Raw genomic sequence first — 27,463 nt, 5'->3', positions numbered from 1 at the left:
CATAATGAGGCGCCCAGCTGGTATTGAATTAATACATTTGTAGTTTTACCCACCCAGTGTGAGACCTTCAAATAACAGCTTATCACAGGAGAGACATAGCAAATACCCCCCGGATCAGACAAGGACACCTGCACCTGCTGCTCGGTGGACTTATTAGTTGAAAGGCTTGCTATCCGTGGCATGAGCTGTTTGTGTAAATAAGCATTGCTGGACCAAGACCAACTTTATTAAAGAACAGAAACAGAGTTCCCCGGTACTTTCAATTTAAAAAATAATTCACAAAACTGAAACATTTTTTCTGATGAAACCCGAAAGCCCCAGGGGTTTCGTGGGACCAATATAAAACAAAATAAAATAAAAGTCACATTTACAATCTTCCAGGTTGTCTCAAGAGTCACAAAAGGTTTCTGTCACTGCTACGACTTTTGTCAGAGGTAAAACTATTTGGCCTATTTTTAACCAAATAGTTAAATTGTTTTTTTTAGATATTTTGAGATATTTTGAGTGACTGGGACAGCATGGTCTGTTAAATTCTCTATCTTTTCGTTCTCATTACCCATCCTTACAAAGGCTACCTGAACCAATCAACAACATTCAGTAACAACCGAGGAGGGATAAGTTAATGGGAAAACATTTTTCATCCAGATCCTGAGTGCATGAAGTTAAGATGGCTGGTCCCATTAGAGTAAAATGATGGATTTCTAATACATATATAAACGACATAATATAGGTTTATATGCTGTATAGAACCATAAAATGCAGAACTTGGGAATAGTGTCAGGCCCAATTTAAAGTCCAGATTGTCAAAAAAAATACCTCTTAAATTTCTGTGACCTAGGGGAGCGGGAACCTGTGCGGGAAAAGAGTTTCCTCATAAAGGGCGTGGGCGCACATTAGGCGGGCGTCGGGCTGCATAGATGTCTGCACGGCCGGCCCCCGGACCAGGGAAATCAGCAATCGAGATGCGGGAGAGTGAATGGTTGAGTGGGTGAATGAATGTTACTTAGCGGGTGAATGAAGAAAGTTACTAAGTTAGTAGTAAGTTAGTGTTTAGGGGCAGAAATGACACAGGCAAGCTGATTAGGGGGGAGAGATGGGACAGGCAGGCTGATTAGGGGGGCAGAGGTAGCACAGGCAGGGGTTATGTGGCATAAAGGATCTGACCCCTGCCTTACCCAATCCAAAGGGAAGCTATTCCATTTTAAGCAGTGGTTGTCAGTCACTAACAGTTAACATCTTGTACTGCATGTAAGAAGTGAGCAGCCTGACCCCGCTACTTTCAAACACCAGTTTCATCCACACACTCAACTCTCAGAGTAAAAATCTAGACATTTTTATTCAATAGTACAGTAATACATATTGTGAGCTTAAAACCAGGAGAACTAAGGGCAATATGGCTGTGCTTCCAGTGACGTCATCTCCCCGATCCTCCAATCGGAGGAGAGGACGTCGCCACAAGAGATGCCATTTTGCTTTCACATGAAGTTGCTGCTAAGTTATGTCTGCGGAGATGTGGGCGAATATTATCTAAAATAAATGTTATCTGTTTGAGCGTTGGGTGTCTGCTGCAGCATTTACCACAAGTTCTGTTATACCATTCAAGAGTTCTTAATTGAACCATTGCCTTATTACCACTGCAATTACAGAGGAGTAATTTTTTTCCCCTTTTTTATTTTGGCTACAAAACATACAAAACACGTTTAATATTAAACAGATGTTCTACCACTATGCAGCAGAAGGCTTCCCCACTGATACAATGAGATAAGAACAAATCACGTAAACACCAGGTTACTTAACAATTTTATGCATTCTCTGCAAAATATCATTTTGTTCATCAAGGCAGAGGGAAGAGAATAAAGTTCTACATAATTCCTCTTTACCGCTTAGCAGCTGAATGGAAATACCATTTATTAATCTTTTACTAAATAATAATGAGAACTTTGTATGGACGAAATGTGTTTGTACAGGAACACTACCTTAACGCAGACCTATATATATGTTTATGCTGTATATTTCAAATAAACAGAAGCCAAAAGGTGTCAGACTGAGATGTTTGGTGGTCGTGGTCCTAAATTTACAATTTTATCTGGAAATTTACAAAACGTGGGTCGTGCTCTACCTTGCAGCATGTGAATGTCTCATTTAGTAGAATTTATTTCCTCTACTAATCTATTTTTAGTATTAGTCCTTCAGGCCTAATCTTTGGCCTGAAGGCTTTTGGTGACCTTCCAGTTCTTGAGCCGGTGAATGACAGTAAAAACCACTAATACGGACACCAGGATTTCGCATAGAATATTATGTCACTACTGGTAGTGACATTCTTTGAGAATCGTGCCGCCGAAGGAATAGCTGGTATTTTAATGTTAACTAAAGAACTCCTGATTTTTGAAAGAAACTTTTTTTTTTCTGAGCCAACACACAATGTTCCAACAGAACTAAGTATGATAATAATTATTCTAATCCATTATGGGGCAGGTTTACTTACTATTACTTTTTATGATGTATATTACATATTTTTGGTTGTCAGTCAAGTTTCAGGGCTAAAAGGTTTTACCTAACATGAAAATACTCTACAGCTTGTAGAGGAATTCATTTATACACCAAAAGGCTAGGTTTGAAATTCTAAATTTGAAGGATGTATATGTGCACCTAGAAGCTGTGAAGGTACCAGTCACATTCATAAGCCGAATAGAAATGTTTTCAAGTTGTTGGTAAGGTTGATTTTAGTTAATCCTCGAGTTGCTCCTTTTAAGCCAATTTAGTTGGCCTCAGAGACAAATTTTATTTAACTCAATCTTTAGTCAATAGACCACAACGTTTACCACAACTTTAGCCAGTCTTAGGGTTACCACCTAGCTGGGCTGCTGTAAATCCAGTCAAGAACAAACTTCAGGGCAATTAAAATCAACTGTAGTCATTTTTTATGTAAAAACCTGTATATTCAAGTCAGGTTTATTGCAAAAACAGGCATGAAGCCTCATGATGAGACCTGGATGTCCACTTAGACAATTTTGACCTATCGGTATATGCAAGAGTTGAGTACTAACACAGTGTCTGTCATAAAAGGCAACTTTGAAGTACATATTACAGATTACTGACCACAACTTTTTTCTATATTTTATAGGTAGGTGGCAGAGACATAATTCTCACAAACAAGGCAATACTGATAATGTATACACAAAAAGAAAAATGATGATGTCATGTGCATAAAACTTTAACATATAATTGCGAATAATCTGAAATTACATATATATATATATATATATATATATATATATATATGACACCAGACACATTTAGTAATGGCTTGCACTCCAACATCTGATATTCTAGCTTCTTATTAATGTCATCGGCTAGAGAGCTGTTGAGTAGGGCGTAGGAATCAACAGAGAAGGTATACATTTTTGTTATAGAACAGGTACTGTATATGACAGTATGCTTTTTACTTTTAACATATGCTTTATAGAGACCCAAACATTTTCCTCATTCTAATTATACATTCTTTCTGTTCTTGGAGAAAAAAAAACCAAGGATATTGCATATAAACATTAAATTGTATGTATTACTGGCCATTTGAAGAAACGTATTAAGTATCAGCTTTAGTAACTATGAGCCTTCAATATCCTGCAGATTCAGCCAGGATACAATTATGTTCCTGTCTGGATTATGCCATGGTCAGACATAAATTATGATGTTTGATCATTTTTAATCTTCCTTCCAGGTGGGAAACTAATGAAGCACTGCTTCAATCTCCACAGGTAACACAGAAAATGAACACCCAGCTGACCAAGTACCTTAAGATTAATCAACTGAAGGCTACCAATTCCGTATTAAGATGGGAGGCCGAGAAGCTCATTATATGGATGTACTTCCCTTTATAGAAAGAAAAAATAAAGCACTCACCATCTAAATAATGTATATTAATATATGCTTACCAGACTCAGACATTTCAGATACTGAAGCAGAAATCAAACCAGATAGAATGATGATAGATGAAATCATATATATATATATATATATATATATATATATATATATATATAATTAAATTAGATGGTTAAAAAAACATGTGTAATGTATTAGCCACTGTTTTTCAGCTTTCACCAGAAAAGGAACTTCTTTGGCTATGCTTTGGTAACTCATACAATTGCTGAAACTGTATCCATAAGTTTGTGGAGTACTTCTTTTTTCAATCCAGTGGAAGTATCTGATGGATAGCTTATTCAAAGAAAAACACATTTTGTCCATTAAAATAACATCAAATAGATCAGAAATACAGTTTAGACATTGTTAATGTTGTAATTGACTAATGTAAGCGGAAACTGATGACTTTTAATGGAATATGTGCAAGGCCTACAAAGGCTCTTTATTGGCAACCATCACCCCTGTGTTCCTTTGGCACAAGTTTAAAAGTCCAAATGATCATTAGAAAACCATTTTGAAATAACTTTATTACAGCTGCAAATTTCCTTGCTTTCCCTGAAAACAGCCAAGTGACCCCCAAAGAGGAGCTTCCTCTAGAGTATTTTCTCTAAGAGGGGTAAACTGGTTCCTTCCCCAGAGTCAGAATACAGAACATTGGTTGAAGGAACATTTCCATTATAATTCAGAATCCTAGAATCTTGTAGAACGTTATCATCACTGTAGCCCACAAGTATGATTTCTTTGCCAAGCTTTGATCTGACCCTCAGGCCTGGTATTCCAGGAATTTTGGAAGCCACTTACAACATATTGCCATCTGTTCAGCTAACTTGAATTTTCCAGGTTCTCCTAAATTCCTGAGAATTACTTTCTGTCTAATTTTCTTTGAATCTCACTTTGCTCTCTTATCTTCTTTTGTTGTTTTTGTTGAGTTTAGCTGTGGCTAGTTCCGCAAGTTCATAGGCCCTCTTCATACTTTCTCTCAATTTCTTCACATGCGGAGAGCGTAAAACTGGACTCACTCCATCAGTACATTAGGAAGGCCATAGTGTACATCAGTACATTAGGAAGGCCATAGTGGCCACGGTAGCAGCTTTCGGACCTTTGGTTGGGTTAGCCTAAGCATACCAGGTGTAATGGTCATTGATAATCAACAAGTTTCTCTCCCAGCTGTCCCTTCAGTTCATATATATTTAAATGAGCTGGCCTGAGACTTTAAATATTAATCCTTTAATGAACCATCATGCATATTCTTTGTAGTGAAATGTCACGTGTTATCCAAATGGCTCTAATACCTGTTCATATGGCAAAAGTGACTTGTCATTATTTAAAAATAAACTTAATTGAGTCACCTGCATTCAGGCAGGGATATTAACCATTACATACAGTCTTGGATATTATTAGCTCAATGTATAGTATGAAGGAGTCAGACTGTGTGAACCTGAGGTTTTGTCCCTTCACCCTGAGACCCTGAGATTGGAAGAAAAACCCTGAGACTCAGAGTCAAGCATATATATTTACAAATATAATTTAACTATAAACATACATTGTCTATGTATGTACAGTATTTATTCACCCTATGAGATTCATGCACATTGTGTATGCCAGGAATTGTACATGAATCCTCGTGGTTAACAAAATGAATCAGAATGTAGGTAAACTGTGACTCACTGAGAAGTTTCCTTGCTCTAAACATATTATGTTAAATAATATAATTCTACACACAAATATGCACTAGCAGGAGGGTAAGAACGGCTCATCTGTGTTTTATTACAAATGTAATTAAATCATCACAAATGGAAAGATTATAACGATTTGTACATTCGATGACCTACAAAATTGAGTTATATCTGTACAGTCGACTTACTGCATTGAGCTATAATCTTTTTACATAGGGAGAGACATGGAGAGTTAAAGCCTACTAGAAGTAAATTGACAAACCATATCAGACAAAAAAAAATCATTTTAGAGACTTGAGTGGGAAAATAAAAGATCACAGAAGAGTGAAAACATTAATTTTCACATTCAATCAACTTGAGTAGAAAAAGATTGGTTGACGATGTCTTTCCAATCTCTAGGATAGCAAAGATCTTAATCAGACTGTCAACTGCTTGACTAAGTTTTCTTCTGTGACTATGACATTGTGTACTAACATCATATTGTTACTTGAAACATGTATACCTTCCGAATGGACAATGAAAAATAATCATTATTGGGCCATTACGTTAGAAACAGTGTTTTGAATTGTGAATCATTATACAGTTGTATGTGTTTGTTAAACTGATGCGGTATACAATTATTTTTACAGTTCTTGGAAACAACATTTTATTTTAACCCCTTCAATCCCCTATAGACGTACCGGGACGTCCAAAAAACGCCCACTAAGAAACCCCTATGGACGTCCCGGTACGTCCAGCCCTTCGTGCAGCGTCAGGGACACATCTGCTTTCTGCTGCCCGATCTCCCGTAACAGCTTCCGGCATGAAAGCCGGTAAGCTGTTACAGTTGAAAGTGCCCGATTGCGCGATCGCGCAGTTGCAAACGTGTGATCGGGCATTCTCTTCCGGGTTGCGTCACTGCTGACGTAACCCGGAAGGTCATCGGAGGGCAGGATATCCCCTGCGGGGATATCCTGCCCTCCGATGAGGCACAGAGACGCTGCGATCTCTATGCAGGTCTGTGAGGACCTGCATAGAGATCACAGTGTGATCGGTGCAGGGGGATCGCGGGGAGGGGAGTGAGAAACCATCTCTCTCACTCCCCCTCCCGTCCTGAAAGAGAAAAGCAGAAAAAAAAAAACGTTAGTCCGTTTAAAAAATAATATTAAAAAAATCATTAAAATAATAATATAAATGATAAAAAAAAAAAATATATAATGTGAGCTGTGATGTCATTGTGACATCATCGACATGTTCAGGAGGTCCCTAGGAGGACCTCTAACCATTTCTGTGTAAAAATAATATATAAAAAATAAAAAAAAAAATGTAAAAATATTAAAATTAAAAAAAATTTAAAAATATATATATATAAAAAAAGATTATTAAAAAATTATTAAAAAACCTTACTTCCCATTGCCCTAGCATAACATCTAGCCAGTATAACCCTCCTGCCCCCGTTCACAACCCCCAAACCCGTTAAGCCATAGGCATAAAAATTATACAAAATTGTATACCTAATAGTATGCTCCCTGGTGCTAGGAAAGTCTGGAAAATCTATATAAATTAGGTATTTCTGAAATCAGGACACCTGAATTAATAAACTTGGAGGGGATTTTTCATCACTTTACCTAATTTTGTGAGGATTCAGAGGGAAAATGTAAAAAAAAAAATTAGTTTATTTTTCTAATCTTCGCTAGTTTTTACTAAATTTCTCATTCTAAATTTTCAGCTAATCATCCAACTATGGTATCAAACAAAAGCTCTATCTCTCCTTGAAAAAACAATATATAGTTTATATATGGGTGCACTACTCACAGGAAAAGAGAATCATCGCTAAACCGACATACCCCAAAAATGGCAAAATTGCTCTGGGCTTTGAGGTACCAAAAACCCCTGGGATTGAAGGGGTTAAGGTACCTCTATCAACCGCACCATACCATTTTTCTTGATACAAAAATAAGGAAAATAAATGAATATAATAATAATAATAATAATAATAAATAATATTCTACAATTGTAGGTTACTCTGTTCAAATATAAATGTACACTACCATTCAAAATGATGGTGTTAATTAGCTGTTTTTCCTAGAATTAATATAGTTGCAAAGAGCTTTTCTATTGACCAGATAACCTTTTAACCTTAAACTTAGCTAACACAACATGCCACACAGGAGTGATAGGATTGATAAAGGGCCTCTGTATGCCTATGAATATATTCCATTAAAATCAACTGTTTCCAGCTACAATAATCATTTACAACATTAGCAACATCTGCGCTGTATTTCTGATCCATTTGCTGTTTGTTTGTTCTTTTAAATGGACACAATTTCCTTTTCTTTCAAAAGCAAGAACATTTCTAAGTGACCCCAAACTTTTGCACAGTAGGCAGGCACGGGTCTTCCAAATCCAAAAGACTTACTTTAATAAGATATGCAGATACGGAAAATCAATGTTTCAGTCCTGGATTAGAACTTGTATCAAGATAACCTTCCTCTTAGAAAATAGTTTCTTTAAATACTCTTACCAGGTCATCGCCCCCTAACAAACTACGGAAAGCCAAAACCATGTGGAAAGTGTGCACTGCAATTAACCATGAAACTAAAACTTAAGGGAAAAAAGACCTAAATAAGGCAACATGCTCCTACAGGTAAATGTATTGTGCATGTAATCCTGTGCTTTACATAAGTGTATAAGGGCTAAGTGCTAGCACAGTGCTTATATATATTAGACTTGGGCACTGGCCAACTCTTCGTGGAGCAAAAAAATCTTCGTATTCCACGAATATTCGCCTGTTCCTGTGTTTGGTTTGGGTGAATATTCATGTACATTCTTCATGTTGATTTGTTTTTTTTGAAGGGGTTAATATGGGGCTAACGCAGTACATGGCAGCTTTGGCGCCAGGATTTTAAAGGTCCGTACGAGCAACTCCATTGGTCACTGGCAGGGGCCTCCTCTGCATCAACCAATGAAGTGCAGCTGCACTTCATTGGTTAATGTCAGACGAGCCCTGTGCTGGCGACCAATAGAGTCGCTCGTAAGGACTTTTAAGATCCTGGTGCCAAAACGTACGAGCTTGTACAGACGTTTAACTTCTGACGGTGGAACTTGGGCTGGGAAGACCATTGGTCTCCCTGCTCCAAGAGATACATTTAAAGTCTAATCTTGTATGCTCCCTCTCCATTTGTGCATTGTAAGTTCAGCCCTTGTCCTTGTGATAAATTACAAATGCTTAGTAGGAAAAAAAGGATAGCAGAGGCAAAATACATGAGTTCTGCTTATTCACAAACTAGAAAGGCATTCTAGGTGACTACAGATTCCTACAAATTAAGGTAAGTATTACAAAAATATTCGGCAGAACCTTGAGTGGTGGATCCTTAATCTCTGATGCACTTCACAAATATATCAAATTTGCTCACAGTTTCATTGGACGTTAGGGTAAATACTATGTTATTGTAAATAGTAGGATGTTAATGCCTTCCTACATGTAATATTTTCTTTCTTTAAGGTGCAGGGATGCAGAAAGGAATCTGCACAATGCGTCACTCAGATGTTCGTATGGTGATAATACTGAAGACGGCGAAGATGTTTCAGGGATTTTGCAGTGTACAGCTAATATCCTTGGTTTGTATTTTTATATCTTTTTAAGTGGCTATTATAGAATTATCTTTCTATGTTATTTCTATATTAAAATAAACTAATACAGTAGAAACGAACGTCCAATTTTCTACATACTCATTTAAATTTATGGTCGCCATTACCATTGTGTTGGTTGTTATAATAGTTCTGTCAATGTAGCCACGTTGTTTTACACAAAACATAGCATGATATATACTTTTCTTAATCTAACACTTCTTGCTACTAAATGCAGATAATTCTTAAACTACTCTTACCATTCTTTAATCATGTAATATTTGCTTCGTCCGTATTTATTATTGGAAACATTTAATTACCATGCGACACAAAGGCAGCAGTCACTGATAGGATGATGCCATATACACTGAAAAAGCTTCTTAAAAGTTTCTGTTTTGATTTTATGTGATTCTTCAGAGGAAATAATAAAATGGCAGGTCTTTTATGCGATTAAAAAATTATTGTGGAAATGTTTGGCCATTCAACTATACTATTATTACCATTATGTTTCTAATGGGGCGTTTAATTATAAAAGTGTTACATTTAGTACAGTGTTACACCTTCAGCATTAATTCAGTAAGAAATATGGCAATAAAGCAATGGCATTACCAATGACTTTGGTTTATTCCATGTAAAATCTACACTGACTTCAGTGACGACCCATCTCAGTTGCTCAACACGGGAGAACTGACTGTGGATTGGGTTCACTAAGCCTATAGATATGATGGTGCTTTATTATAACAAAAAGAACGACTGGTTGTGTAAAATCACAGTCTGAAAATCAAGCATATGGGATTTAAAACTTGGAACTTTAGCAAAGTCACATACATAACAGTTCATAGTTATAGTAAATAACACAATGCACAGCAAAAAAACCCCAACTATAAATAAGTGATAAAACACTCCAACATAATAGCAATCCATATATGATTCTAAGAGTGTTTTGGTCATTTTCTCATCTACAACAAACATGGATACTGAATGAACTCTGCTCTCTGCAACCTTTAATTTTTTTCCCCAAGAGTGAAAAAACATGTTAATAGAATAATAATAATAATAAAAACTAAATGGAAAAAAAAAATAATAATAATAATATTTCGACTAGCTCCATATACTACATGTAAGCACTATCTCTATAGAATAAGGTACAGATGATGGAGCGTGGCTGATTTGCCTGTTTTTGTCCAATTTAGCGACAAAGTGTTAATCTCTTTGAAACAGGTTGCCTGTTCAGCTGCTGGAATCTAAAATAGCAATTTAAGGCACTTCAAAAGCAAAAGGTCCAGTGAGACTTTTGATTATATCATATGGCATATTGAATATGCATAGGGTGGAAATCAGCATGACACCTTTCATTCCTTTCTGTAGGGATTCAGTATTTACAAGTTTGCGCTTATATTAAGGATAATTTTGTTTTTCAAAATAGTTTTTGATTCTTTTAATTTATTTTAATGTAGCATGCATTTTTCATTTAAACCTTTTGCTATAACCTAAGATATATTTTAGTATACGGTAAAGGAATAACAATTTGAAAAAAAAAATGCTTTTTAATCAATACAATAATCATTTGTATCTGATTAGAACAATCGTGGATACCAACCTCTCCAATATACAGTGCGTTGTTTGTATGTAGTGGGGTTAGTTTTTATGAAAAAATATTTGTTTACTATTATTTCATTTGGCATATAAAATGATGGTGAAAAATATGTTTTTTCAAGCTTTTATGCTTTTGTACTATAAGACAATGTGACACGATGAATGGTTTGGCTTTAGCTTTCTGTTTATGAGCCGTCTTTCCCTAGAAGACTGGGCTTAAGATCCCTTAACGTGACATTTATGACCCTCAGCTAAAAGTTGTCACAATATGTGGAAATGCGTTGTATCTTGACTACCATCAACTAAAGGGTTATAGTGACAACACTGATATAAACCACAGAAGAATAGTCCTATGTGACCAGTGTAAAATAATTCATGACCTTATACTAAATACTACATTTATTTACACATTATTTTATATATAAATATTTATGTTTATTGTTTTCAGTGACATGGTGCTAAATATGATATAATTTAATTTGATACCCTTTTTATTGTTTATACATTATAGTGATAAATTGAGGAACGTTTAATCATTTCAGGGTTGAAATTTGAAGAATTACAAGAGCGATTTGGAGAGGAATTTTTCAGTATTTGTTTCGAGGAGAATGAAAGAGTTCTTCGCGCTGTGGGTGGAACCCTGCATGACTTCTTCAATGGCTTTGATGCATTGCTGGAACACATTAGGACTTCCATTGGAAGACAGGTGACCCTTGAATCCCCCTCTTTCCTATGCAAAGAGCTTGCCGATGGGAGTCTTCTGCTCAGTTGCTTCCACCTTCATCCTGTAGTAGGATTTGCTATGCTTGGTATGATAAAAGCAGCAGGAAAGAAGATCTACCAGCTAAAAGTCGAAGTAGAACAAATAAACAACGCAAACGAAAAGCTGTGTTCTGAAATAGTAAGCACAGGTAACTGCAACTCCCTAACATTTCAAATTAAAGAAAGTGATAATACAAACATCACAAAAGTACCTCAGCATAGATCATCCCAGATACCATCAGACTTGAGGATAAGCATCAGCACGTTCTGTAGAGCATTCCCTTTTCATCTGATGTTTGACCCAAGTATGTTAATCCTCCAGCTTGGGGAAGGACTTAGGAAGCTGATAAAGTGTGAAGTTCACAAAGCTATGAAGTTCCATGACAGTTTTGAAATAGTGTCTCCGAAAATCAGCTGTACCTTTGAACATGTTCTCTTGAGACAGTCGACTCCTTTTGTCATTCGGAATAAAATTGATACATCCAGTCTTGAAAATAAAGACAAGGTAAGAGTTTTTGAAGCACAGTAACGTGTCATTTTATTTGAACAATTCACAATTGGGAAAGGAGCTTTACGCTGACATGTATTAAATCTTGCCCCACTTACTTTCCTAAGCAGGGTTTTAATTTAGAACGCTAACAAGTATATGACAATGATTCATATGGAATGCATATTATAAAGTAAAAATAATGATTTGCTTGCATTTTTGTCTGAGTATTTGGCATGGTCTGGAGAAGAGTGGCTAGTAGGAAAGTGTTAAAAGTGCCTCCTGGTCTACCCAGATTTGGGGGTAACTACTATACCCTCTACTAGACGCATATATTTACATCTGAGTTGCTTATACAAATATGATATTATGATCATTTTGATTCCTTTTCCAAATAAAGGTTTAAATGTGTTAGTAGTAGTAGCAAGGAAAATAGAGAGAAACTAGTCTAATAGAGAATGGAGTTTAAGTCTAAGTTAATACCTTTTGTTGGGCCAACAATTATAAAAATATGTTTTAAGGGATACTGGAAAACTCCTTTTCCCTTTCTCATTCCCCTCACTAGCTCTCTCTTTTCTTTTTATGCCTCCCCTTTTCTTTTCTCTCTATCCTAAGTCTCTGAATCTCACCCTTTTCTCTTTATCTGTCCTCTTTCTTTTTACCTCTTTGTTCTTTTAATCCTCCACCCTTTCTCTTCATCTCTCTCTCCCTTCTCTATATGTCTCTTGTGTTTCTCCTCTTTCTCTCATGCTTTCTCTTTATCTCCCCCTTTCCCCCTTGCTTTTTCTTTTTTTTATCTCCCTTGTCTTTGATACCCCTTTCTCATTATATCTCCCTCCTCTTTCACCTCTTCTCTTCCATTTCTCTTTATCTCTCCTTCTTTTAAAATCCTCCCCTTTTTCATTATCTCCCCCTTTTCAAATTATCTCTCTCCTTTTCTCCTCATCTTTCTCTATATTCCTCCTCCTCCTCTTTTTTATATCTCTTTTTTTCTTTGCCCCCATCTCTGCTTCTTCTCATTGCGTTTCTCTTTTCTCCCTATCTCTACTTTTCCTTGTTATAGCTCCACCTTTTTCCAATCTCTCATATTTCTCATTATCCTCTTTCTTACTATCTATCTCTCCCCTTCAATTACTTTTCTTAAGTTGTGCGGTGGGAGGTCAGTTCATACAGACCTCTGTATCACTGCTCTGTCTCAGTGCTCTGGCTTCAGTGCTGAGTGCCAGGATATGATGTCATTTCCAGGCAATCAGTATCAATAGCTGGCGTGCTTCATGGGGGAGCAGGGGGACAGAGGGTCTCGTGCTCCTTTTTTTTGGGCTGCTTAGAGGGAGATCAGCACAGGCAGGCAGTTGTGGATGTTTTAGTTGGGGGGGCACGTGGGGGGCAGAAGATTATGTAAGGGGGCCATGGCCCGCTCTGGCCATTCCTCTTCTTTAAAAGCACCAATATATACTCTATTGCCATAGTAGCAGAAGAAAGCTTTCTCTGTTTCTTAACATTAATAATTTTACATTTCAAACAAAAAATGTATAATTAGATTTCCTCGCTTAATGTACCTTCATCATCTTTTGTTCCTTTAAAGGCTAATGATCCTCAATTTTTGAGTTTTTTTAAATACATCTACAACATTGATATTTCAGAAGAGGAAATATAATTGCTTATTAATGGATTGCTTAATTGCTTAGTTTCCTCTGGTATGATGGTAGACATCTTGAGATAAAAGATACATTCAGAAATAACCTTCACCTGCAGTTGTGATGATGATATTTTAATGTTCCTGTAATTTTTAAGTAATTAATTGAATGAAAGTATAAACTAGAAGCCAGTTTCTTAGTTATTGTATTTTGTATATTTGAAACTAGAAGAAAAATCATGTCCAAAATGATGTTAGATTGTTATCGACTCTGTGCTGCTGATCATTCTTTGGAAGGTTTACAATTTCCTATCATTCAATGGTCCTTTGTTATATTACAAAGATCAGTCTTCCCTTGACTGAATAGAAGCTTTGGGTGCATTAATGACTTAAGCCACTAGCTGAATATAATGAGAAGATGGACTTCAATATAGTATCAAATTAGAGAGAAAATTGTTCCAGTACAGAACAGTTTAACCTTTAGAAAATGTCTTTGCTCAAACCAAATGCATGCTCTGTGGGTTAAAAGGATGTTTTAATGGTTGCAAATTTGGCAGCCCCCTCTGTATTCAGAGATTAACAGATAAACACAGGATTTGACAGCAGATTCAACCAAGCATTCAGCGAGTCTGACCGTTTTTTCCTACTGTTGAAACCTCAAACCTTATTCAGTCCTTGGTCTTGTCTTATGTCTAGGATAGCTTTATAACCATCTTGCATGTTTAAATCCTGTCTCTGAATTTATCTCTAACACTTCAAATGAGAGGCTGTTCCATTTATCCCTGCCTTCGAAGTAAAGTAAAGCATCTATATGTTACATCTAAGCCTCTGACCCTGTAGTTCATGATCATGATCTCCCACCCTTACATTTGTCCTCCTTTAAAGTATACTTCTCTGTTGTTGAGTCCCTTTACTTATTTAAATGTTCACATCCCTTCTTTTTCTTTTTCCTCCTGCGTATCCTCTTTATTGAGCTTTATCCTCACCCTGCATGTGGCTCCCAAGAATTTTTAACACTCACTTCAGCCAAAATTTGTTTTGTATTATATAAAGGTGCTGTTCCATTTAAACAAGACATTTAATTGCACCCAACAGTGTGGTATGCAAAAAATCCTATAATAGATTGAGGGTTTCCAGGGTTTGGGCGTTCAACAGTAATAGGAATTATGTTTTTTATTGCAAGATAATCACAAATGTTGGGCATTATAGCATGTAGCAGCCTTACTGTTCCACTTTTGCTGGCAGTGGGGTCCATGGGCTGGATGAGGAGACCCTCTTCATGGCCAGCTCACAAAGTTCTGAGGCTGTTTGCGAGGTGGCTCTTTGGGTTTAGTCAGTGGCTGTCCTTCATTGGCCATGCCCCATCCTGGGACCCGTCACACCCCTTCCCCACCTCTAGCCTCATTCCCAGCACAGGTGTCTGATTTGGGCACCAGAAGTGTTGGGGGCTATGACTTAGAGGAGAAATGGACAAGAACATCTAGCATCTGTTTAATTTCTGGTCCATAATGTAACACCAAATCATACACTCCAAATTGCGTAAGTGGGATACTTTTGTTTTAAGAGGTGTGAGTAGGGGACAGGGCTTTTTAGGGGACCTTTGTGACTATTGATAACTATTTACACAAGTGGGTAATGCATTTAGAACCCGAATAAGGTATTTTATTAACCCAATACAATATATAAATCAATTTTCTACTGTTTCTAGATGCATTATTGTGACTGCTATAGAACATACCTAGCAAAAACCTGAGCTCATAGAATATAGGAAATAGGGACAGTGGGATTTAGGTTTGCACCCTTCATTCTGCACCCTAATTTCTATCCCTTTCTTGTCTGAAGATAAAGCAGGCGAGTGCACATGAGAGACAGGAAAGTGACCCGGAGATCCAGGGAAGGCATACTTTATCCAGGGTCAAACCCAGTTCCCAGGTGTTATAATATTATGTGAATTTCCACTGGGTGAGAAATATACCTAGTTGGCTTGTTTTTAAGGTTTGTAATATTGTAGGGTTTTCTCTAAAGTAACAAAACTATATATATGCATGACCACTGTACAAGGTTCTAGCTCCTAAATACTAAATCAAAATACTATAAAAATTTTCAGGGCGCATTGTATTCATAAGAGATATCACATTTAGCACACAAAGGCATTTTAAATGACTTTGCATGAATTATCGGCAGGGACAGCATTTGCCTTTCTTCCCCAACAATTTATTGCACGCTGAGAAGTAAAGAAGCTGGTGACACATTTGCCACCCTAAATAAAAGAGAGCTTTGAATCTGTTTAAAATACGTGAGAGCCTCTGATCCCAGCTCACCATGGCTTATGCCTGACCATGTGTCTATCCTTCTTATAGACATGTTCATTGGCAATGTCCCATTTCACCACTGGATACAGTAACCAAGGAGACTGTTACCAAAGGAAGCCACGGTGCTAAGAATAGCACATTCCCTAATAGAGTGTTTTACAGCAAAAATGTTGCTTTCAGAAACCTAAAAATTCTATGCACATTGACACCTCTGTCACTAATGACTTCTGTTGCAGCCAGAAAGAAAAAAAATATTATGGGGTGGACCATTGGAAGGAGAAGCAAAATGTACATTTCTATTTTTTTTTTTTTAAATACATTATGATTTTGTAGAGAAATGTACAGAGATAGAAATACAAGGTGTTCCCAACCAATTGCTTTACTTTGGAACACTGGTATTCCTAACTACACTACAAACATTAGCATTTTCGTAACTACATTAGATACTATCTTTCTTAGAGGTCATTATACATCTGGTTCTACTATTGTTCATGTTTATTACAAACTTTTCTCAGACCCCAATGGCAATAATATATATTTTGATGTAAAGCAGTACCTGTGTCACATATCCACCGGTCCATAAACTCAAATACGAGTTGTCAGTTTAGTTATAGAAGTAATTGCACTCTCGACTATTCTCATCAGCATTCAGTAAAACCCAACTCGATCAGCAACTCGTCTGTTCGTTAAAAGGCAATTTGCTGTCCAAGTGAATCTTCAGATTTTAAATCTTCTATCATGTTTTGTTGAGTTGGACTCAAAAGCTGTTGGGTTGCTGACAAGCACTGTTTAGATGAACAGGTTGGCTGTCAAACCTACCAGCCTCTGTTGATATTACATTCACTAAGGTGGTCAAGTTGGAGCCTTTTTTTCACCAAATGTCCTCAAGTCAACTGTTAATGAATAGTTGAATTGCTTTACTTATTGTTAAATGTGAAGCAAGATCATAGTTAAGTTGATTTGAAAGGTGCCTTTCTTTGCATCCAAGTTAAGTTGAGTTGGCCTCCAAACCTTATCTGCCAACCTGATTCAACTTGACATTTATAGAGTAAAAGCTAAAGCGGCTGCAATTGAGAACCATGAGATCTAAAGGAGCAACTTTCATATACGCTGTTCATTGACATGAAAGGTTTTATTTTATTCCCCAGGAGATTTTCTCCTAGCATCTCTTGCAAAAGCTGGGGTGGAGGAGCTGCTCATAGAGATAAATAATTAAATCAAAATTAGATATATCATTTTGAATCAAATTAAATTCAATATTTTAATATTCCTTCCCCTGGCATCAATGCCTTTCTTTCATATATACATAATATAGTAGCCCAATCCAAGCTATTTCCAATTATACTGTTTATCTAACAAGTAATTATCCCAATAATTACAGTGACAGACTGGTCCTGTAAAACTGAAAACTCCTAATCGTGCATTTGATTGGAAAATCATAACATCATAACATAATTAGCTATGCATGTATATAAACATCAGTAATGATAATTTGGAATTACACTACTCGCTCACTGCCTTTACCACTTGCTGTGTTTATAAACAAAACATATGGGCCAAACATTTAGGAAAATACAGGTTATTTTAGGGGAAAATGAAAGCTTCATTTGTATTAAATGTTTAGAGAAATTTTTTTTATTTTTTATCTGTTCAAGTTTTGCCTTGTATTGTCTCAAATACCCCTCAGTAAATTACAGGCAACACCAGAGCTCCTGTTGACTTCCACATTATATGGCCCGCTTTTTGTTTTGTCACAAATCATGGGCATATTTACAGCATCTGGAGTGCAGGTGTAACCCAGTTCTTGTGTTCCAGAAAACCCGACTGATCATCATCCCCTATAACCCCTGTATCAGAAGGTCTGGTATGGGACCAAGGTATTCTCTGTCTCTCTCTGTTTGTTCATGTGACTCAGGCTTGCAGGTTTTGACCTGAAGCCATGCACATTGAATGTTGTTTGTGAGCAAGGGTGTATAAGTGAGCATTGATGTGTATGTGTAAGTGCCTGTTAGTAAGTATGTGTGGATGTGTGTTGGCGTGAGTGTTTAAGTCTGTGCAAATGTCAGAGTGTGGGTAAAAATGTGTGCCAGGGAATATGTGAGTGACTGGGGGAGAGGCAAGGGAAAGCTGGGGGGGCTGCAAAATATATAATAATGAATAAGGGGAGAAGGATGAGAGATGGGGACATAAGGATAAAGGAGAGAGATTGAGATAAAGAGGAAATAAGAGATAATGAGAGATAAGAAAGGAGAGTGATATGGAGAGAGGGGAGAGATAATGAGAAGGAGGTGGCATAGTGATAAGTGGAGAGATAATGAGAAGTGGGAAGAGATAAGGTAAAGAGATGAGGTAAAGAAAAAGAGAAACATAATGAGAAATTAAGCAGAAAAAAACGCTGCATGAGCACATAGTTGCAGTGCACACCAGAAGGTAATGGTACACGGTACACAGGTATAAGATTTCAAACAAGCTTTATTGTTCCTCTTGAGTCCTCAACTTACGTGTTTCGCCCACTGGGCTTAATCATAGATCTATCATCCATGCCATGGCTTCACAATATTGCCCATGTTTTGTTGGCATACCAATGAGTAACATGATGTGCTATTCGATGCCCTAGGATCCTGGCCAGTATTCCAATCTAATGCAAACATTAAAAAAAATGTAAAGCCCAAATTACATTTTGTTAATTTAAACTGTCCTTTTTCTTCTGCCATGAATATTTTATGGCTATTGGTGCTTTTATATTTCCACCACTAGGTGGAAAAATTAACAAGAAAGAAAAAAACTATTTGAAGAAACACTATAATGTCATTATACTGATAGATCAGTACAAAAAAAAAACTCCTTATACCCCCTTCATGTCAAACTATAAGCATAGCATATGCGATATTTCAAAAGATGTGCAGAAAATGCACATTTTATTTTTTGTTGTTTGTGTTTTTCCTTTTTTCCCCTTTCATATGTTCTGTTCAACATTTCAGTTCTCCTCAGCTTCTCTATGTCTGTGACCTTGTCTCTGTTGATCAATTAGTGTCCCTCGGTTTGGGTCAATGCCTCTAAAAATATTATGAACTACATTAGCTTAACATGTTGTGGCACTTTCAATATGATAGAGTCTACTCATCCTGAACTTGGAAAATGTAATTACGCTGCAGCTGATGGTATCTTAAATTGAATCAGTATGAACTAATCCAGAGAATTTCCCGAGATCACAATAAGCCACTGGACAGGAACATTATAGAAAGATAAATAAATAAAGGTGCCTGACTATTTCTATAGATACAGAAACTGTATAAAATCAACTCATATGTCTTGAAGAAAATAGATGTAATATTAAAGGGACAGTCGACTACCATAAACAGGCTTACCAATGATGAATGCTTGCTAAAGGACTTAGTAAGTACTTTAAAATTATCCGCCTTGCCCCTAAAAACAAATACTTTCTTAAAGCACAGCAGCTCCAGACCAGCGCCCCCTCCACTCTCTGGGATTCCCACCAGCAGGAAGCCCCCCATTTAACTCAAAGGGAACACCAAATGTGCACGTGGGCCTTGTTAGATCTCATGCAAATCTTGTGAGATCCAGTGCTGAACCCAGGACAAATATTAAAATCTTTATAGCAGTTTTTTTTCATTAGGTTTTTAGACTTTTTGTTTTAAAGTCAGAAAAAGTGTGTTTTTTTCTATTTTTTGTTTCACCATATTTCATTATTTTTGTTATGGTAAATTAGATATGTTGAAAATAATAGTATCTAAATAAAGCCCTTGTTTTTCTGAAAATTACAGCTAAACAGCAACACCACAAAAAAAAACCAATTCTGCCCTTAAGAGGTTAAAATACTAAATACATCTCTTTTCAGTCTTCCTACGACAGTCCCATTTTACATAAAATAGTATTTTCTTGATGTGTCTTCATGTTGAGAGCAAGTCGAATCAGCTCATCCACCTCTAATAAGTAAGCTTCTATTATATGCTCATCATAAATGAAAGGTAAAGACTATAAACAGTGCCTTGCCCCAACATTAACTACAGAAATTAGATGATATACCCCTACGATATATATCACACATTCTGAATGATGAACATTATTGAACATTCAAAGGATATAAAGACTTCCACTTAAATGCTCGTATATCTTTCATGATAGTTACGAGTTCACTTGACCCACGGTAATGTCTTCATTATCTTCATACTGACTGAAATATATCCGGCAGTCAGAGGAGGAAATAATTAAGCCGATATTGTTCATTTGTCTCTATTGCCATCCTATTTAATTATTACCTCTGTTTATCTTGCTTTAATAATAGGCTGCCATGCATAGATATTAATCGCACCGCTGGCATTATACATATTTAATTTTTTTTTACTTTATACAAGTCAGATGTATTGTTGTGGCAAGTACAAAGTATGTTATACACGATGTATTGAAGAGAATGTAGCAGTTGATTAGATTTCAGTATACCTGCCCTTTTGCCCATTTTTATCTTGAACATATGCAGCCCTCTGAGTATTCCATTGTGTTTGAAAAGTTTTTTTATGTCCCTTCTCAAGGTGATATGATTAGATTTTATACACGCAAACACGTTATTTGGAGACATTTTTTTATGTGGTTCTAAGACAATAAGCCATTTATTGGTTATTTCTCATGGGTATCAAATGTAATTTTCAGAAAAAAAACATGGCTTTTAGATTTCATTATTTTCACCTAATTTATATATTTTTGTATTGTTTACTGAGTTTACAAACTCACCATTTGGGTTTTGCAGTATGGTCGGCGGGCCAATTTAAAATGGATTTTAAATCAAAACAGTAGAGAGATATAGGATATGGAATCTATGGATTGATTGTAGAGAACAATGAGGGGCAGAGCATTTTCTAAAAAGATTAGGCACACCTGTGTGTGTCGCACAAATCGGTACAATTTTTATTTTGGACCTGGAGTGTTGTTGGTCCCTCTCCAGAGATGGACAAGCCAACTCATGGCACAACACTTGGGTCAAGTGGAGATCAGACTGCTCTAGCCTGCACAAGCTCATTAGGTGCTGGTCTCAATCCATCAACAGCTATAGTTGCCCCTTTTGCCCCATGGAAAATACACTCCAGTATGAATTCATTTATTGTACCAGTCATTTGTATGTTGATTTGTTTGAGTTTTAAGATAAATTAATGACGTTTAATAGAACATCAGGGCTCAAAACAAAATTAGGTACACATGGAATTATGGAGATTTAATTATTTGTTGTTAAATCTGATGATACTTTCTAATCTGGAAACTCACCAAATTAAATAACAGTCTTTGATCTAAGATGAGTATTTTAATACCTGGACTTTAACATCTTTCCTAAGATTGTATTAATTGTAGGAGGCACTTTGTATCTAGAGGGACCTGTATGGCAGTGAAAAGGCCACTACGTGGTGATTGTATGGGAAACATGGCAAAGATGTACAATACACATGGCTCTTTCTAGACTAACTTGTATATTTTCACAATTTGCTATAAACAATCCATAGTGCTTATACATAACTCATAGTTGGAACATGACCAGAATAGGCTCTAAAATGGTAGAGTGAGGATACCCTAAAACCCTATTGTTGAAGCCTATGGACCAACTTATAAGGCTTACATAGACCTTGATCCAGGCTTATGCCACAAAAAGACAAGCAATATAAACACATTAAAAAAGGCTATAATTGTGTTGGCATCTTTGCTGCCAGACAGGTGTATCATGAATAAATGCATGAGGTATAACTGGAAGACTTTCTAGGCAGCACCTAAAATATGGATGTTGTAATGCTGATCTAGTGCAAATATAATAAAAGCTATAAGAGTCAACGTATAAAATGTAATGAACTATAAAACAAAAAATATTGAGGTAATTTTAGTAAAAGACAGAAAACTTAATATATTTCTAGAAAAAGGTATTACATTTTTACCATGACTCATATGGAGCTTGATTCTCTTTTCCTTTTCACTAAAAAACATAGTAAAAAAGATTAAAAAATATTCTAAATGAGCAGCTAGTAGTGGAGACTTGGTAAATGCTGGGAAATAAAATATTTTAAACACATGGTGATGGAGTTATAGACCTTTCAGCTTAAAATATGTTGAAAATATGGTACTACCCCCTAGGTTTTCACATGCAGTACCTTAGATGGCCACAAGGAGTGGTAGTGATCAATATGCACTGAGCTAGTAAGAGCATATTGAGATTATCTGCTTGTGGCAAAAGTCATTTTTGGGAGTTGTTAAAATGGTGAAGATTTAAATCCATACATGTCCTGTATGATAAGTTTAATCACAACACAGTATGCAGTGGCAAGTAGGTGAACTAATAGTTCATAAAATATGATGTGATCTACATCTAAGTCACAAATATAGACAAACGCAATGTGCTAATAACACACAAACAATGATAATCTTCTGTGTCTTTATTGAACACATTCGTTAAACGTTCACAGTGCTGGTGGAAAAAGTAAGTGAGCCCTTGGATTTAAGAACTGCTTGAACCTCCTTTGTCAGCAAAAAACGCAAACAAGTGCTTCCAGTAATTGTGGATCAGACCTGCACAATGTTCAAGAGGAATTTTGGACCGTTCTTCCTTATGGAGCGGAAATTCAAAAGGCGGATTGTCTTTTTTTTTAATAATCAATCTATAGTTGATTTACTTTGATGTTTATGGTCCTTCTGCATTACACAACTTCTACTGAGCCTCAGCTGGCAGACAGCAACCTTGACATTACAATACTCGGATAAATAGGAATTCATTGTTCCCTTGATGGCAAGCTGCCCAGGCCCTGAGGCAGCAAAACAGCCCTAAATCATCATGCTCCCTCCACCATATTTCACAATTGGGGTGACGTTTTCATGTGTAGTTCTGCATGTTCTTTCAATCAACTCAACTTTAGATTCTTCTGTCCACAAAATGTTTTCCCATTAGCATTAAGGTGCAGCAATGTTAAATTGCAGAGCAGCGGCTTCCTCTGTGGTGTCCTGGCATGGATTCCATGCCTGTTCAATGTGTTGCATATGGTAAACTCATAAATAGTGATGTTAACTAGTTCCAATGATGCCTTCAAGCCTTGTTGAGCATTCTTCATTGTGCCCTTGAAGGAATCTTGGCTGGGCTCCCACTTCTAGGGAGAGTTGCCACAGTACTAAATTGTATCTATTTATAAACCATTTGTCTAACTGTGAACTAATGAATATGTAAACTTTTTTTGTGAGGCATGGCTCACAAAAGCAAATGATTCTTGAGAATAGCAAACTCAAAATGGTTAGATGTTTTTTTATGTCGAAGTAGCTCCAAAACACACCTCCAATAACGTTTCATTGATTGGACTCCATGTTTGCTAATGCTTGATTCCAATTAGCTTTTGTTGAAGTGAATAGCCTAGGGGTTGACACACTTTTTTCAACCCACACTTCATTATTGTAACTAACTCATATCATATTCTAAGACAAATTTATGCTGGTAATTTCAAAGGGTTCACTTTTCTTGCCATTGTATGTACTGAAAACATAATATTTCCCAAGACCATGCCAACACCTTTTTGCTTATTGGTTGCTCATGTTCCTTAATTTTACCTTATCTTTGGCACATTTTACGGGTGCACAAAACAGAAACTATGATGTTTGATGAATGCCCAAATACCCATATTATAATCCAGAATTACAATGGGTAGGTTAAATCGCTGAACAGATTAAAAAAGATTTATATTGATCACATTATTAATTGATTTATATTAATTTTTAATGATTTTTCCAGATATGATCACATAGCTGTGAAGAAAGATTATTAATAATTCCTATGGCAAAGCTAATCTGTATCCCTAACAGCTAATAAAGTAATGAATAATGCTGTATGAAGATCCTCAGAGCACGAGAGTTTGGTAATTTCTATGACTTTCAGAGACTTAAGCACCACAAACCCACTTAAATGTTTGATATCTACAAATAGTCCATATACAATGTTCCCAAGATTTCAATGTGTTTTTAGGTATATAATGAAATAATGCATCTAAATCAGTACTTGTAAATTTGCATTACCATAGAAACTATTATATAGCAACTAGAAAAAAAGACTGTATGGTATCTTTCATTTGTACTTTTTTTTACACAATGCCTTTACAATTTAACATATATATTTGTTACATTTTCCCACTGCTCCATGCAATGTAATGTTACATGTAGAATATGACAAATTCTCTACAAAAAATTAAAATGCGCATAGATTTAGCCATCATTACATTCTGCTTAAATGTTACGTTTATCCCTCAGAAGTGGGAGAAGACTAGGTAAATTTGGTGGTCATCACCTACATTAAAGGAATATATGAGGGGTAACACTTTAGACAGGCAGGTCAAGAGGGATTGTTGAGAAAGTGAGAGAGCTATGCTGCAAATAAAAGAATTGGTGGCAAACGTCAAAAGAGGAGGGAGGAGAATACCAACACCCTTTCCTCATCTGTCTTAGGTCTGTGGGTATGGCTGAAGTCACAGGCTTAACTAGAAACCACAGGGTCCCTCTACTTCTCCAAACAACATGTCCCACAGTGCCACCTTCGCCTTCAAACAGCTTATTAGTGCCATATTTGTCCCCAAATAGCGTGTCTGTGCAATGTTTGTCCAACACAGCTTGTCTGTACAACCTTCGCGTTCCAAACCTTGTCTGTACCCCAAACAGCTTTTCTGTGTGATCTGTACCCCCAAACAGCTTGCCTGTGCCATTTTTTGTCCCCAAATAGTTTGTCATTGCCCCTAGCTTGCTTGTGCCATATTTGTTCCCAAACAGCTTGTCTGTCCCATTTTTGCCTCCCAAACAGCTTGTCTGTGCCATCTGTGCCCCTAAACAGCTTGCCTGTGCAATATTTTGCCCCAAACAGCTTGTCTGTCGCATATTTGTGCCCAAACAGCTTGTCAATTCCCCAAATCAGCTTGTCTGTTCCATCTTTTCCCCAAAAAAGCTTGTCAGTGCCAACAAAACAGCTTGCCTGTGCCATCTTTGCCCCAAACAGCTTACCTGTACCATCTTTGTCTCCAAACAAATTGCTTGTGGCTTATTTTGCCACCATACAGATTGTGAGTGTCCCAAACAACTTGCCTGTGCAATCTGTGTCCCAAACAGCTTGTCATTGCACTCAAACAGCATGTCTGTGCCATCTTTGACCCAAACCGCATGCCTGTGTTATCTTTACTCCCAAACAGCATGCCTGTGCCATCTTCACCTCACAATAGCTTGTCAGTGCCCCAAACAGCCTTCTGCTTGATCAGTCAGACACAGCATGCAGGGAGAGATTTCTACATTTTCCATCCCACTAGCTGCAGGTATTACCCACATCTAGCAACATTTAAGGGGCGGACAAGTGTTCCGAGAGGTCGCCCAGGCCCCCTAGAATGACTTGCCTGGTCACAGTTTTGACCATGGCTGTTGGCAGCCATAACAAGGAGAGACAAGGAAGGTAGTGTCAGAAGACAAGAGCCAGGTTTCAGTTTGTTTTGGTGAGAAGATTAAGCTAGTTAGAAAGAAAGAGCTTGTGAACAGCATTCACGTTTCTTACAAACATAGTGTGCATTCCAGACTGCATAAGATAAGGGGGTGGTGGGATCCCAAATGAATAGGTATGAGGTTGAAGGCATGTGAATACAGAAGTAGGCAGGAATAGGGGAACCAGGGTGGGTTGATGTCACCTGAACGTAGAAGGATGAAGATGGATAAGTGGCAGAATTGTGATTTATGTGCTGCCTTAACCTGAGTTTTTTGAGTAGTTAACAAAGTGATAAATATGGGCGAGTCATAAACATTCCTTTGGTTTCCAAAGTGAATGCGTAATATTGTTTATTCTTATAAATATACCCTTGTCAATTATTAAGCCCAGTGTTTAGCCATAAGTCATTGTTGTGGTACTTGACAAAATATTTTGATAACCTTATATTTTGTTTTTATTCACAGGTAATGGATATTAAAGGACAAATGATCCATGTTCCTGAGTCTAATTCTATTCTGTTTTTGGGTTCTCCTTGTGTTGACAAGCTGGATGAACTGATGGGTCGAGGTTTGCATCTTTCAGATATACCTATTCATGATGCCACTCGGGATGTGATTTTAGTTGGTGAGCAAGCCAAGGCTCAAGATGGCCTAAAAAAACGAATGGATAAATTGAAAGCAACCTTAGAAAGAACACATCAGGCTTTGGAAGAAGAGAAGAAGAAGACAGTAGACCTTCTTTGTTCGATTTTTCCAGGAGACGTAGCTCAGCAGTTGTGGGAAGGGAAGTCTGTTCAAGCCAAAAAGTTTGATGATGTCACCATGCTCTTTTCGGACATTGTTGGGTTTACAGCTGTCTGCGCCCAGTGCACACCAATGCAAGTGATTAGTATGTTGAATGAATTATACACTAGATTTGATTATCAGTGTGGAATACTGGACATCTACAAGGTACCATTTACCATTATTACTATTTTACATAGCAATAGTTTACAAATAAATAATGCATGCATTTGCATGGTAATACATATAAACTTTTATTGGGGGGTAGCTCTTTTCTAGGGGCAGGACATAGCTACAACTAGGTGTCATTAACAGAAAATTTCTGGGGGGGGAGCAATTTTCATATCTTGCCCTAAACCAAAATAATAATTAATTCAAAAATAATTCATGAAATTACTTTTGTTCAGATTCAAAGAGGAAAGATAACTTCTGTGTTGTAACTTGCATACATGTGAGCTGAACTCCCACTGACATGGAAAGGACGTGTCACGATGCATAAGAGGGCAGTGTGCTCAAAATAATTATACAGCTTTAAAAAAATACATGTCCCAAGATGCACAGGAGTCCATGCATGTAATTAATACATATTTTGGGACTAGAATATTTATTTAACTTGTTGAATTTGTGAATTATGATTATTGCAATTTCTCGTTTGGTAAATTGCAGTGGAGAAATGGAGAAATTGTAAAATACATTGTCAGTACAGATGAATGAGCCTCTAGTCTTTCTGACTGTGCTCTTCCAGTTATGTCCTGGAGAAGATGTTTTTTGTTCACACAGAGCTGAGGATTACCCTCTAGATCTTCCTTAGCAAGGAATATATTCCACTGAAGAAAGTATTCAGTGTGAAACATGCAGGAGTAAAGGTTAACCCCGCTGGACAGAAAAAGAATACAGGAAATTCATTTTCACAAATGTTCAAAGTAACTGCAAGGAGGCAAGAACTAGACTTTGGTTTGTAAAATTGCTGAGAATCAAATTTTATATCATTCTAACTAAACATTTGAAATATTTTCCCAAATATAACATTTAGTAGGAGAGTATATTCAGATATAGTACTGCACAGATACTGCATTCAACCATGCAAGTCAATGGAGCCCAGCTCACTAATCACAATGTGATTAGCAAAATAAAAAAACTAATAATTAAAAATAATAAAAAAAATAAAAAAAATGGTAACATGTAAAATATATAC

At 36.7% G+C, this 27,463-nt stretch overlaps 1 protein-coding gene across 1 annotated transcript in view; it reads left to right on the top strand.

Moving 5' to 3' along the window:
- The window catches only part of LOC149288909 (guanylate cyclase soluble subunit alpha-2-like), an 81,980-nt gene that overhangs the window by 21,636 nt on the left and 32,881 nt on the right, over positions 1–27,463 (top strand). Inside the window, exons 3-5 of the mRNA XM_089491259.1 lie at positions 9,085–9,200; positions 11,348–12,072; positions 25,951–26,436. Coding sequence (XP_089347385.1) covers positions 9,085–9,200; positions 11,348–12,072; positions 25,951–26,436 — 1,327 coding nt within the window. The remainder of the gene's footprint in view (positions 1–9,084; positions 9,201–11,347; positions 12,073–25,950; positions 26,437–27,463) is intronic.

The sequence above is a fragment of the Sceloporus occidentalis genome, unplaced genomic scaffold, assembly GCF_023333645.1.
Source record: "Sceloporus occidentalis isolate IW3139 unplaced genomic scaffold, rSceOcc1.0.p SCAF_49, whole genome shotgun sequence".
Taxonomy (NCBI): Eukaryota; Metazoa; Chordata; class Lepidosauria; order Squamata; family Phrynosomatidae; genus Sceloporus; species Sceloporus occidentalis.
The sequence above is the reverse complement of the archived record's forward strand: the minus strand, read 5'-3'. Positions and strand labels throughout refer to the sequence as shown.